Here is a 13235-nt window from a genome sequence, read left to right on the forward strand (position 1 = left end):
AAACTGACAAATAATAACTTAAACAAATAGGGGATTATATTTTCACATAAAAGACCTGCGTCTGGCAGTTGTTGGGATTGGCTTAGGTGCCTGATGATGCCATCAGGGACCCAAGTTTGTTCTGTTCTTGTCTCTCCATTTTTCTGCCCCACCATCTTTGGCATGTTTGCCTTCATCCTCATGTTTGTTGTTTATTATCTCAAAGTCATAAGCTTCAGACAGCATATCCACATTCAAGGGAAGAGGAGAAGGAGGAGTAGCATTACTCATGCCTGTCCTTTTTGTGGAAAGTAAATGCTTTCACAGAAAACTCCAGGCGACTTCTATGTATGTTGATTGGCCAGAACTTTGTCACGCGTCTACCCTCCTGCAGCAAAGAAAGCCTGAAAGGGGAAGAATTTAGACTGGCATATTCCTGCCCTCAACAGAATCAGAGCACTTTCACAAAGGAAAAAGGAAGAATGACTACTGAGTAGATGTACTAGTCAGTGTGGGTTCAATTATGCTGTAGTAACAACCCCCAAACCTCAGAGGCCTAAAACAATAAGAGTATATTTTTCACTCATGCTGCATGGATTATGTAAGCTTTCTGCTCTATGGCACTTGCTAATAAATAGATAACGTGAGTCACATATGTTATTTATGTTTTTCTAGTAGCCTTATTTTTAAAACTAATTTTAAAAAGGTGAAACCAAGTTTAATAATGTTTTACTTAACCAAAGATATCCAAAATATTATTTCAACATGTAATCAATAGAAAAAATTATCAGTGAGATAAGATTTATATTCTTTTTATCTTACTAATTCTTCAAAATCTTATACTTTATACTTATAGCACATCTTACTTTGCACTAGTACCTTGCACAGGCTCAGTAGCCACCTGTAACTCATAGCTACCATTATTGGATTACATAGTCTGTTTTATCCTCATTCATAGACTAGACTTGAGAAAAGCCCCATCTCCTTGCTTCCATTATTGATTTGTCACAGTAGGAAAAAGGGTGAGTCACACTGGCTCTTTAAGTTTTCACTAAGAAGTAACTTACATCTTACGGTGAAAGCAGTTCATATGACTACACCTAACTTCAAGGAACTTGGAAATGCAATCCTACCAACTGTCTAGGAAGAGAACTGGAATTATTTGGATACCAGCGCCAATTACTGACCCAACATCTAATATACAGTGGTTTTTAAAAGGTAGAAAATAGATGGGCAAAATCTAAAAAGACCAAATAAAAAGAAAGCAAAAGTGGCAATATTAATATCAGACAAAACAAAATTCAAGGTCAAAGACATTAAATGGGAGAAAGAGGGACATTTTCTAATAATAATAGGTCTGATACATGAAGTATATAATAGTCATAAAACTTTGTGCAGACAACAGTGCAGACAAATATATAGAAGAAAACCATTTAAACATGATTTAAAAAAAACTATCTTCTAAAAATATGGGGTATCAAAAAAAAATAAAAAATAATAAATAAAAAAAATAAAAATATGGGGTATCTGGCTGGCTCAGTCAGGGGAGTGACTGTTGGTCTTGGGGTTGCAGGTTCAAGCCCCATGTTGGGGGTAGATATTACGTAAAAATAAAATCTTTAAACAATAAACACAGCAAATAACATAGTAAAATCTTTGGCAGTTTCTGGCTAATACAATAAGACAAGAAAATGAAACACTTGGTGTAAATATGAAAAGGATTGGAAATTAGTTTTATTTTCATTAGACATGATTATTTACATAGAAAACCCAAATACTTCCAAAATAGAATTATTAAAATGTGTTGCTATGGTAGCTCTTATTTATGGAGAGATCTGCTATATTTCTAGATAAGACTTAAAATTTATGTAGAAGAAATAATATCCAAGAATAGGTAAGAAAATTTAGGAAAAAAATAATGAAAGATGACTTGCCTTAACAGATGAATCCTTATTATACATTGGTATGGAAAAATTTATTAGTGGAATTTATATGATGAGATTCTATCGTAAACCCACTTGTAGGGATCCCTGGGTGGCGCAGCGGTTTGGCGCCTGCCTTTGGCCCAGGGCGCGATCCTGGAGACCCGGGATCGAATCCCACGTCGGGCTCCTGGTGCATGGAGCCTGCTTCTCCCTCTGCCTGTGTCTCTGCCTCTCTCTCTATCTCTCTGTGACTATCATAAATAAATAAAAATTAAAAAAAAATAAATAAACCCACTTGTAGCACCAGATTCTGATGTGTTCCCCCAGTGAGCTTTCCTCATACTGTCATTGCTTTAGAGAATCATCATTAGCAAAAGGACCATAGTTGGTACCTGAGGTTTGTAGAGGATAAAAGGGAAGAATCACTGCTATCATAGTAAAAGTTTTATTTAAAGATAGTATTTGGGCAGCCTGGGTGGCACAGCGGTTTAGCGCCACCTTCAGCCCAGGGCATGGTCCTGGAGACCCAGGATCAAGTCCCACGTGGGGTCCTTGCATGGAGCCTGCTTCTCCCTCAGCCCGTATCTCTGCCTCTCTCTCTCTCTCTCTAATAAATAAATAAAATCTTTAATAAAAAATAAAGATAGTATTTGCCAGGGTACATGACTGGCTCAGTCAGTGGAGTGTGCGACTCTTATCTTAGGGTTGTGAGTTCAAGCCCCATGTTGGGTGTAGATGAAATGCCATGAGACAAGGGTGGTGCACCCCTGGCAGGTTTCTTAGAATGGCTGGCTGTATATATGAGAGCATAAAGGCCTTTGAAGGCAGTTCTTCTGGCAGAACTGAGCTCACCTGGATTCAGTGTTCATTCATGGGACTTCCTTCACTTAACATTTATCAAAATGGCTTTTTAAAAGATTAACTATTTAACTCTTGAGTAATGCATGATTTGCGTAACACTTCACTATTCAGTCTGTAATACCAGACACCACAGAAAGAACCGGGGTCAAAGTGGGGCACTGAGGCCTAGAAGAGGACCTTGTACCCTTCCTCACACTCAGCTTGGTCAGGACCCCTAGAACACAGAGCCCAGGCGCATGAGATGTGGAAACAGATTCTAGGCCCATCCCTACTGCTGGCCTCCAGCTCCCTTCCTCTTGGAACTCTGCATGTCAGAAGCAGAGGGAAGGCTGTGGGCAGAATGCAACAGGTGGCATCTGGGGTTCTATCCTATATATTCACTTTGCCCTGGAGAAATGCTTCCACAGCAGTGGCCTAAAGTGGCAGCAGTCACCACCATCACAGTTACAACCTGGACCTGCAGGCCAGTTGCCCCAAATAAATGGGTCTGACGCCTTGGCCAGAGGCAGGAAGAAGTCAGCACCCAAAAGACCCCAATGGCCAGGACCATGGAGGACTTCTGGGACCTCTGGGAGAGGGCAGAGAAAAGGGATTGCTTAGATACTTGCAAATACATGCATACCCCATGCACACAGGTACACATATATGCAAACTTTTCCAGGGTAATTTTCCAGCCCAAATACCTGGCCAGAGTAGTGTCTTCAGTCCTAGCCTGTGTTTTGCCAAGCACTTCAGTTGTTTTTACTGTTACCTCTTGTTTTACCAGTGATGTGCTCAGCTTGTCTGAAGATGCACCTGAGTGGAGGGGCGGTTTGCAGCATCCCACTAGTGCAGTGGTTCTCACTTGGAGAGGATTCTGGCCCCTTAGGGCATATTTGACAATGTCTGGAGACATTTTCGATGGCCACTACTGGACATTGTACTGGCATCCAGTGAGTAAAAGAGCCAAGGATGCTGTCGAGCATCCTACAAGGCTTAGGACAGCTCCCACGCAAAGAGTTATCAGGCCCAGAATGTTGGTAGATCCAGAATTGAGAACTACTCTGTAATGGTCCAACAGGCTTGTGAGCTTTTGGTTAAAGTCTCCCCACCAAGAGCAGTGATCTGCTGCTACATCCAGGTGTTGGATATAATATTACTTAAGAGCTTCTGAAATGAACTTCCCCATGGAAGTTCTTAGAAACTGGAATTTGATTTGATTCTGCCGTCATGTTGGAGAACAGCACAGCTCTGCCTTGAATAATGGCAGAGGACAGTTTAGAATCCTTAAGACAAGCCCCAAGTGTCCTGAAAAAGGAAAGAGCAGTCAAGATGATCTGGAGAGGAAATAGTAGTTGCTGTTACACTGCAGAGGTGGTTACTAGGGCTGCAGTTAATCAAGAAGTTGCTAAATCGTGCTTAGAGTCAGAGCAGAACTCAAAAGGTACCAGCCACCTGCATCTGTCAACAGTCAGATTTGACCCCTTCCCATGAGACCTTTGTCACCAGTGACCCCCTCAGTCATACTGAACATACTGTTCACAAATCCTTATATGTGGGAGACTGGAAACAGTGTATCTCTTCATCAAAGACTAGGATGCTGCTATTCATTGCCTCCAGTCCCACTGTTTAAAAAAGAAGAAATACAGAAACTGGAAATGCCCAGTGGCAATAATGGAAAAACTGTGTTATTTTATTAGCATTTCTTCATGATGCTAAAATGAAATGTTTCATCAACCAGGTTTGGAATGGCTGGCATTCCAAGGCTGAGGAATGGGTGAGGCCCCACCTTGGGACCTGAATTTTTTTAATACTTTCTGTGAGTACAGGTTCTGTTCCCCTTAAAAAGAATGCTAGCTCCACATCTATGGCCTCAGAGGGAACTTCTTGAGCCTTGCCTGTCCCCTCTGCCCAGTCCTCTAGAAGAAACCAGTATAAGAGGGTTCCTTATAACCTGATAAACTTGTTTTCCTTTCCCTGCATATTGTATTTCCTTAAGGCTCAGTCTTTTTAGGGAAAAACCTACTTAAAAGAAGAAATAAGCCAGTTATTAAAGGGATTAATGGTTCAAAGTAATATATGAGCTTTTGTTTCTATTTTTCAATTAAGGATTAAATTCCTGGGAGCAAGGGAGGCACCACTTAAATAAACATGATTAAGGAGCCTCAGGAACCCAGCCTGGTTCGTCAAGGTAGGGAGTATCTGGGAGGTAGAGTGGAGCCCAGTGCCCTAACTGGAAAATCTTTGGGTTCCTCCTGTTCATTAAATGCCACTAAGGTAGAGAGAACAGGAAATCATAGGGCTGCTGTACTCAAGAGTGCTTTGAAGTTTCTTTTGAGTATATGATCTACTTACTTCTCTTCAAACCTGACAATGATTTCTTTTTTCTTTTTCCTTAGGGTGACCAGAGGCAGGTCATTCCCATACCAAGTGTATGTATATTTATCCAATTTTATTTACACATTCATGGAATCTTGTATCTTTGGGCCTACTGATATAAAAGATTTTTTTAAACATTCTTGCATATGTTGAGTTTAGGCATGTGGTATAAACAGCTCCATTCTGTTAAAAAATGAAGTTACATTTAAAAACTGTGAGCAGGAGGTTCTGTACAGAGAGTTTCCTTTCTCAGGAACAGCAGGGCAACCAGTATCTATTACCCAAATTCTTACCTTTCCTTTCTTTCTGCAAAGGGCCTCCAAGCTAATAACCTAAGGCAACCTGCCACACTTCCCCACCCCAGCACCTCAGCCCCAACTCCATAGGCCATGAGAACATATTTTTGTCCAGACATAGGATTGTATAGCAGGTTCTGTCCTGGTGGGCTCAGCAAGCCCTGTCCCAGGTGAGCAGACCATTTCTGATTACTCAGCAGTGTTGGGAACTTGGCCCTGGCTCTGAGATGAGAAAAAAATTGCCCCCATTGCATTCCCTGAAATTGCAGGATTTACTCCCACTCCCACAGGCTGGCTTTGCTCTAACTCTGTTTCAGCTGGGCACTCCCTTGAGCCACTGCTTCTCTTTTCAGCCCTGGAATTTGGGAGAGTAGCTACCAGTGTTCAGCCTCCCACCCCTCCAACATACACACATAAATACACATACATACGCCACCCCAACTGTTTCTGCTCTGACAACAGAGCCACGTCACCTGAGGCCAGCCAACAAGAAACAGATCAGACTGACTCTCCAAAGAAACTTGCACTTGAGATGTCCATATCAAGCAAGGCCTTTTAAACAGCTCTGTGCCCTTAGAGAAGAATTTAGGTTTTATTTTATTTTATTTTATTTTATTTTATTTTATTTTATTTTATTTTATTTATTTATTTTTATTTTTTAGAATTTAGGTTTTATTTTTTTATTTTTTTTTAATAAATTAATTTTTATTGGTGTTCAATTTACCAACATACAGAATAACACCCAGTGCTCATCCCATCAAGTGTCTCCCTCAGTGCCCGTCACCCATTCCGCCCTCCTCCCCTTCCACGACCCCTAGTTCGTTTCCCAGAGTTAGGAGTCTTTATGTTCTGTCTCCCTTCCTGATATTTCCCACACATTTCTTCTCCCTTCCTTTATATTCCCTTTCACTATTATTTATATTCCCCAAATGAATGAGAACATACACGTCCTTCTCCGATTGACTTACTGCACTCAGCATAATACCCTCCAGTTCCATCCACGTTGAAGCAAATGGTGGGTATTTGTCGTTTCTAATTGCTGAGTAATATTCCATTGTATACATAAACCACAGCTTCTTTATCCATTCATCTTTCGATGGACACCGAGGCTCCTTCCACAGTTTGGCTATTGTGGACATTGCTGCTAGAAACATCGGGGTGCAGGTGTCCCGGCGTTTCATTGCATCTGAATCTTTGGGGTAAATCCCCAACAGTGCAATTGCTGGGTCGTAGGGCAGGTCTATTTTTAACTCTTTGAGGAACCTCCACACAGTTTTCCAGAGTGGCTGCACCAGTTCACATTCCCACCAACAGTGTAAGAGGGTTCCCTTTTCTCCGCATCCTCTCCAACATTTGTTGTTTCCTGCCTTGTTAATTTTCCCAATTCTCACTGGTGTGAGGTGGTATCTCATTGTGGTTTTGATTTGTATTTCCCTCATGGCAAGTGATGCAGAGCATTTTCTCATGTGCATATTGGCCATGTCCATGTCTTCCTCTGTGAGATTTCTCTTCATGTCTTATGCCCATTTCATGATTGGATTGTTTGTTTCTTTGGTGTTGAGTTTAATAAGTTCTTTATAGATTTTGGAAACTAGCCCTTTATCTGATAGGTCATTTGCAAATATCTTCTCCCATTCTGTAGGTTGTCTTTTAGTTTTGTTGACTGTATCCTTTGCTGTGCAAAAGCTTCTTATCTTGATGAAGTCCCAGTAGTTCATTTTTGCTTTTGTTTCTTTTGCCTTCATGGATGTATCTTGCAAGAAGTTACTGTAGCCAAGTTCAAAAAGGGTGTTGCCTGTGTTCTCCTCTAGGATTCTGATGGAATCTTGTCTCACATTTAGATCTCTCATCCATTTTGAGTTTATCGTTGTGTATGGTGAAAGAGAGTGGTCCAGTTTCATTCTTCTGCATGTGGATGTCCAATTTTCCCAGCACCATTTATTGAAGAGACTGTCTTTCTTCCAATGGATAGTCTTTCCTCCTTTATCGAATATTAGTTGACCATAAAGTTCAGGGTCCACTTCTGGATTCTCTGTTCTGTTCCATTGATCTATGTGTCTGTTTTTGTGCCAGTACCACACTGTCATGATGACCACAGCTTTGTAGTACAGCCTGAAATCTGGCATTGTGATGCCCCCAGCTATGGTTTTCTTTTTTAAAATTCCCCTGGCTATTCGGGGTCTTTTCTGATTCCACACAAATCTTAAAATAATTTGTTCTAACTCTCTGAAGAAAGTCCATGGTATTTTGATAGGGATTGCATTAAACGTGTAAATTGCCCAGGGTAACATTGACGTTTTCACAATATTAATTCTGCCAATCCATGAGCATGGAATATTTTTCCATCTCTTTGTGTCTTCCTCAATTTCTTTCAGAAATGTTCTATAGTTTTTAGGGTATAGATCCTTTACCTCTTTGGTTAGGTTTATTCCTAGGTATCTTATGCTTTTGGGTGCAATTGTAAATGGGATTGACTCCTTAATTTCTCTTTCTTCAGTCTCATTGTTAGTGTATAGAAATGCCATTGATTTCCGGGCATTGATTTTGTATCCTGCCACGCTACCAAATTGCTGTATGAGTTCTAGCAATCTTGGGGTGGAGGCTTTTGGGTTTTCTATGTAGAGTATCATGTCATCGGCGAAGAGGGAGAGTTTGACTTCTTCTTTGCCAATTTGAATGCCTTTAATGTCTTTTTGTTGTCTGATTGCTGAGGCGAGGACTTCCAGAACTATGTTGAATAGCAGTGGTGAGAGTGGACATCCCTGTCTTGTTTTAAAAGATGTTCATGAATTGATACTTTAATTCATAAAGAGTCTCTGATTCAGATTGTTTGAGTCAAATCTGTTCGTCTAACTCTCCTTGGACTTCTCCACATATTTTCTAGGAACATCCAAGAGACCTAGCAATCTTACATTGAAAGGAATGGATTTCATTAGTACAAGTTGACTCCATATTTGGTAATGAGTGTCACTTACAAATTGGAATACATTGCCCCTCCCCCCAGCTTTTTGATAATTTCATTTTTCTCAGGACTTTAACTCTCCATTAACAAGTTTCAGGGGTTTGTAGAGTGGTTCTAACTTTACCAGCATGCCTGGAGTTGGGGCTTCATCAGGTAAACCAACTTTAATCAAAAAGATGGATCAGGCAGCAGGACTTTTTATCCGGTGTTTGAGCGGGCTACCCAGTGGAATTGACACCAGGGGTGTCCTTTTAACTATACATAGTAGTTACATAGATTTTTCCTGAAAAGCTACCTATATTAAACAGGTGAAAGTAGCTTTCCCCCTACCTGTGATACTCCTATGGTACTGGTTTTGCTCAAAGTTCATTAAGTGCCAAACCAAGCATTTGTCAGAGCAAAACTCAGGGAAAATGACCCTTTCCCCAGAAATTCAACATATTCTAAAATCCCAGAATAAAATAGCCAAAGAGAAAAAGATCCCTTGTATAATTTTGTGCAGTGTTAGATCAATAAACCGCTGACTCCTTCCTAAGAAATGAGACTCTAGAAACTCTTGTGAGTTTCTGAAATTTCTTGCAGAAAAACAAAACCTAGCTAAAGTAACTTGCATCACTAAATGATATTCTCCAGAAAAGCAGTTCTACTACTGATGGGCTTAGAGTGATTTCCAGCTGCCTGCTTAGCATGCACAGCTGAACCCAAGTCCATTTGGAGGCCAGCTCAGCCACAGGATTCTAGCCTTGGGATCCCCTGCAGAATCTGCACCACGTGTCAAGGCTGCAGGTCACATAAACACAGTAGCCCTGCCCTTTCTAGATCATGGGGAACCTGCTTGAGAAGCCTATGTGAGCTTGTGGTACTATATCATAGGACCAGAAATCCGGGCTTGTGCTGTTCCCAAACCAGAGCCTGTAGCCTCCTGAAAGCTGTTCCCAGCCCCTGGGATAAAAGCTGTTTCCAGTCCCTGGGATGAAAGGTACCCCTGAGTTGGTGGGTACCCAGAGTAGTTCTAGCTGGAGCCCCTCATCTCTACTTCCCACCATACCCATATTGGTTCATTTTCTTTCTACTCTGTTTATATGTACAGCCTTGGTCTTTTGATTTTTTACTAAGCAATGATTCAAGCTCATAGTTTTAAAAAACACTGAAAGAATAAAGTAGAAAAAAAATCTCCCAACATGGTCCCACTCCCTAGAATGACCACTTCCAATATGTGTTATGTATCCTTCCAGAAATCTATACACAACTGTATTTACACAAATGAGAGTATTGCAAGATGTTTTTTGCTTTAAACAATATACCTTGAACATCTTCCCAAATATTAGAGCGTAATGATCTACCTCAATGTTTTATGTGTTCTTGATGGCATTTGCCTTGTTTCTACTTCTAGGCTATTACAAATGCTTCTCTTAGGAATATTCCGATGTATGTATGTTTTTGGACTTGAATTATAGTACCTGTTGTGATCCCTTCCTAATTGTGGAAATACTAGATCAAAGAATATATATTACATTTTGGATAGATTAAAGCCACGTTGTCCTCTGAAAGCCTAATTTATACTCTCACCAGGAGTGTATGGGATTGCCAAAAATGATAATAATTGATGAGATACCACCTCACACCAGTGAGAATGGGGAAAATTAACAAGGAAGGAAACAAATGTTGGAGAGGATGTGGAGAAAGGGGAACCCTCTTGCACTGTTGGTGGGAATGTGAAATGGTGCAGCCACTCTGGAAAACTGTATGGAGGTTCCTCAAAGAGTTAAAAATAGATCTGCCCTATGACCCAGCAATTGCACTGCTGAGGATTTATCCCAAAGATAAAAATGCAGTGAAACGCCAGGACACCACCCCAATGTTTATAGAAGCAATGTCCACAATAACCAAACTGTGGAAGGAGCCTCGGTGTCCATCGAAAGATGAATGGATAAAGAAGATGTGGTCTATGTATACGATGGAATATTACTCAGCCATTAGAAATGACAAATACCCACCATTTGCTTTGACGTGGATGGAACTGGAGGGTATTATGCTGAGTGAAATAAGTCAATAGGAGAAGGACAAACATTATATGGTCTCATTCATTTGGGGAATATAAAAAATAGTAAAAGAGAATAAAGGGGAAAGGAGAAAAAATGAGTGGGAAATATCAGAAAGGGAGACAGAACATGAGAGACTCCTAACTCTGGGAAACGAACTAAGGGTGGTAGAAAGGGAGGTGGGCGGGGGGTGGGGGTGACTGGGTGACAGGCACTGAGGGGGGCACTTGATGGGATAAGCACTGGGTGTTATTCTATATGTTGGCAAATTGAACACCAATAAAAAATAAATTTATAAAAAATTATAATTGAGTATTGAATCTTTGCTGATCTGTAAGTAAAGAATGGTATATCAGTTCATTGCTTTGATTTGCATTTTCTTTATGAATGAAGATGAACATCTTTTCACAGGTTTATTATCCATATGTCTTTCTTCTTCCCTATTCATTTCTTCTGGATGTTATACCATGTTATCTTTTAATTTCAAGGAAATTAGGACTTTCCCCCAAAATTTATGGTATGTCTTTTAGCCTTGGTTATAATAATTTTGACCACAAAGAAGTTTCATTTTACATAGGCAGATGTGTTAATCTTATCCTTATGGCTCCTGAATTTTATGTCATACTTAGAAAGATCTCCCCACTCTATGACTGTGAGCCATATTTTCTCCTAGTATTTTAATGGTTTTATCTCTACATTTAAATCTGTGACCTATCTGGAATTCATGTTGATGTAAGGCATGAAGTAGTGATCCAGCTTTATTTCCTTTTCCAAGTGGCAGGGCAGTTGTCTCAACACTGTTGATTAATCTAGCTTTTGTACCCCTCTTGAAAATGACATCTTTATCTGGACTTGATGTTAAACATTCCACTCGTTTGTCTCCCAAACACAAGCTGGGATTTGGGGCTCTCCATGCATCTTATTGGAAGCTTCATGGGCTGTCCAGTAAAGGTCAGGTATTGAAGGGTAAGAAAAAAAAGCAGAGAGACTAGTTTAGAACCACCTGAAGATTGGGTGGTCACTCAAATGCTTTGGTCCCAGCGAGGAATGCTACCGAGGCTGTGAACCGACTACCCGTGCCCACTCTTGCACGAATCTCACTCCGTCCTAAGGTTCACCTCTATCTGAGCCATAAAAGTGCTGAAAGGGGAGAAGAGAAATGCGTTTTCTAACAGGTGTCTATGCTATTTGCCTAAGCCTTTCAATAAACAGTTGTATACTTTTTTACACCAGATGTTATGAAGAACCCATCAGCAGAAACGAATGTAATTAAAGATAGTCTAGAGTTTCCATTGCCCTCTCCCACAGAAGCCCTGGGATCTCTGCCCTCCACTCAATGGCTTGGGAAGCCTAGTGTACAGACTCTAAGCCTTGGCCCCCATCTGTTATGCCAAAAAGAGAGTGAGTGGGGTGGGTACTCTAAACAACCTCAGAGTTAACTGTTCATGGCTGTGGGTTCACTACCAAGGATGAGAAATTCCAGACCTATTACTACAAGGAAGAAAACTGGAATGAAGGCCCTTCCCATACCTTGGGTGGCAAGCCAAGATTCCTTCCTTCCCCCTTCCCCTCACATGGTTTCACCCCCTACCCCCACCTCTTCCACTCTCCTGGCAATGCCCTCCATGTGCTTTGGAGCAAGAGGTTTGTATAGAAAAGGCTCTTCTTAATATAACTAATGCTTCTCTTCTTCTCTAGTTCTGTGGTGGCCTGAGAGAAAATTTGCCTCCGGACATTTTTAGTTAATAATTCAAGCATCACCTGAACAGATCAATTGAAATAATAAAGCACTATTGCAATTATATAGCGTCCTTGCATGTTCCAAGGACAGAGCTGTCCAGAAGAATTCTTACCAGTGGCTGAAGAATTTGCATTAATCTAAAGCCAAGCTCAGAAGCTGTATGTATTTAGGAAGCAGGCTGAGGATTAATGGAACCTCTTCCTTGTCTATTGCCCCCAGCCCAGCCTTGTTCTCTGCAGCACAAATGCTACATCAGTAGCTTGCTTAAGAGGACTCTCACCTTTCTCCCTCTTTTCTCTCTTCCAGTAGTACTGTGAGGCCTTTTCCATCCTGTTAGCTCAGAGAATGCTTGCAAAGTATGGGTTAAATAGGCTAAGAAAGTAATTTTTATTCTCAGGTTTGGAAAATAACTGAGCCACTTTTGGCAGATCTTTGATGTTTTCAGATCTGCTAGGGATAGAATTTCTAGAGCCTTATTTTCCAGGCTAGCAATTACATAAAGTGAAAGTGTTGTTTTAGTATATAAACGCATTGAGAAAGGCCTGGACAGATGCATACTAAACTAAAAGGGGGGAGAATCTGGGAAGAGGAATGGAGAACAGGGGAAAGGGAAGAGTTGTCTGTTATATGTCTGGGTTCTTTACAATGAGAATGTGTTTTTATTATATAATTGTGTAATAAAAATTAAAACTAATTTTATTCTAGGCACAGGCATGCTTTTCTAGTATGGCCCAAATAACAGAAGTAACTAAAATCCTCCTTATTTTGTTCACTTACAGAGCTCATCATGCCCTGCCTTTTCAAAACACTTTTTGATACAAAGCTTCTTCTTGCAAGTTTAATTTTTCTAGCAACCTGCTTGCTTGCTGATTCGTAATGAAGGACAGAGTCATTTCTAGGACCCCAAACCCCATGCCCCGTGTCTAAGGCACATCTCCTCACAGTGCTACTTGGAGTACTGGCTGAGGGAGTACTGCTTGGTGAACTTTAATTAGAGCCAAGGGAGTTGGAATCCATGAAGGCTTTTTCTTCAGGATGATGTTGGACAAAAGGAAATACCCACACTCACTG

At 40.7% G+C, this 13235-nt stretch overlaps 1 protein-coding gene across 5 annotated transcripts in view; it reads left to right on the forward strand.

The window, feature by feature from the left end:
• Positions 1-13235, forward strand: part of CTDSPL (CTD small phosphatase like) — a 116347-nt gene that overhangs the window by 82832 nt on the left and 20280 nt on the right. For 3 of the 5 annotated variants that reach the window (XM_041733579.1, XM_041733575.1, XM_041733577.1), the window contains exon 3: positions 5144-5176. The exons of the other annotated variants lie outside the window; for them this stretch is intronic. In XM_041733579.1, coding sequence (XP_041589513.1) covers positions 5144-5176 — 33 coding nt within the window. The remainder of the gene's footprint in view (positions 1-5143; positions 5177-13235) is intronic. 5 annotated transcript variants of the gene reach the window in all.

Source organism: Vulpes lagopus, chromosome 19 (genome assembly GCF_018345385.1).
Source record: "Vulpes lagopus strain Blue_001 chromosome 19, ASM1834538v1, whole genome shotgun sequence".
Classification (NCBI taxonomy): Eukaryota; Metazoa; Chordata; class Mammalia; order Carnivora; family Canidae; genus Vulpes; species Vulpes lagopus.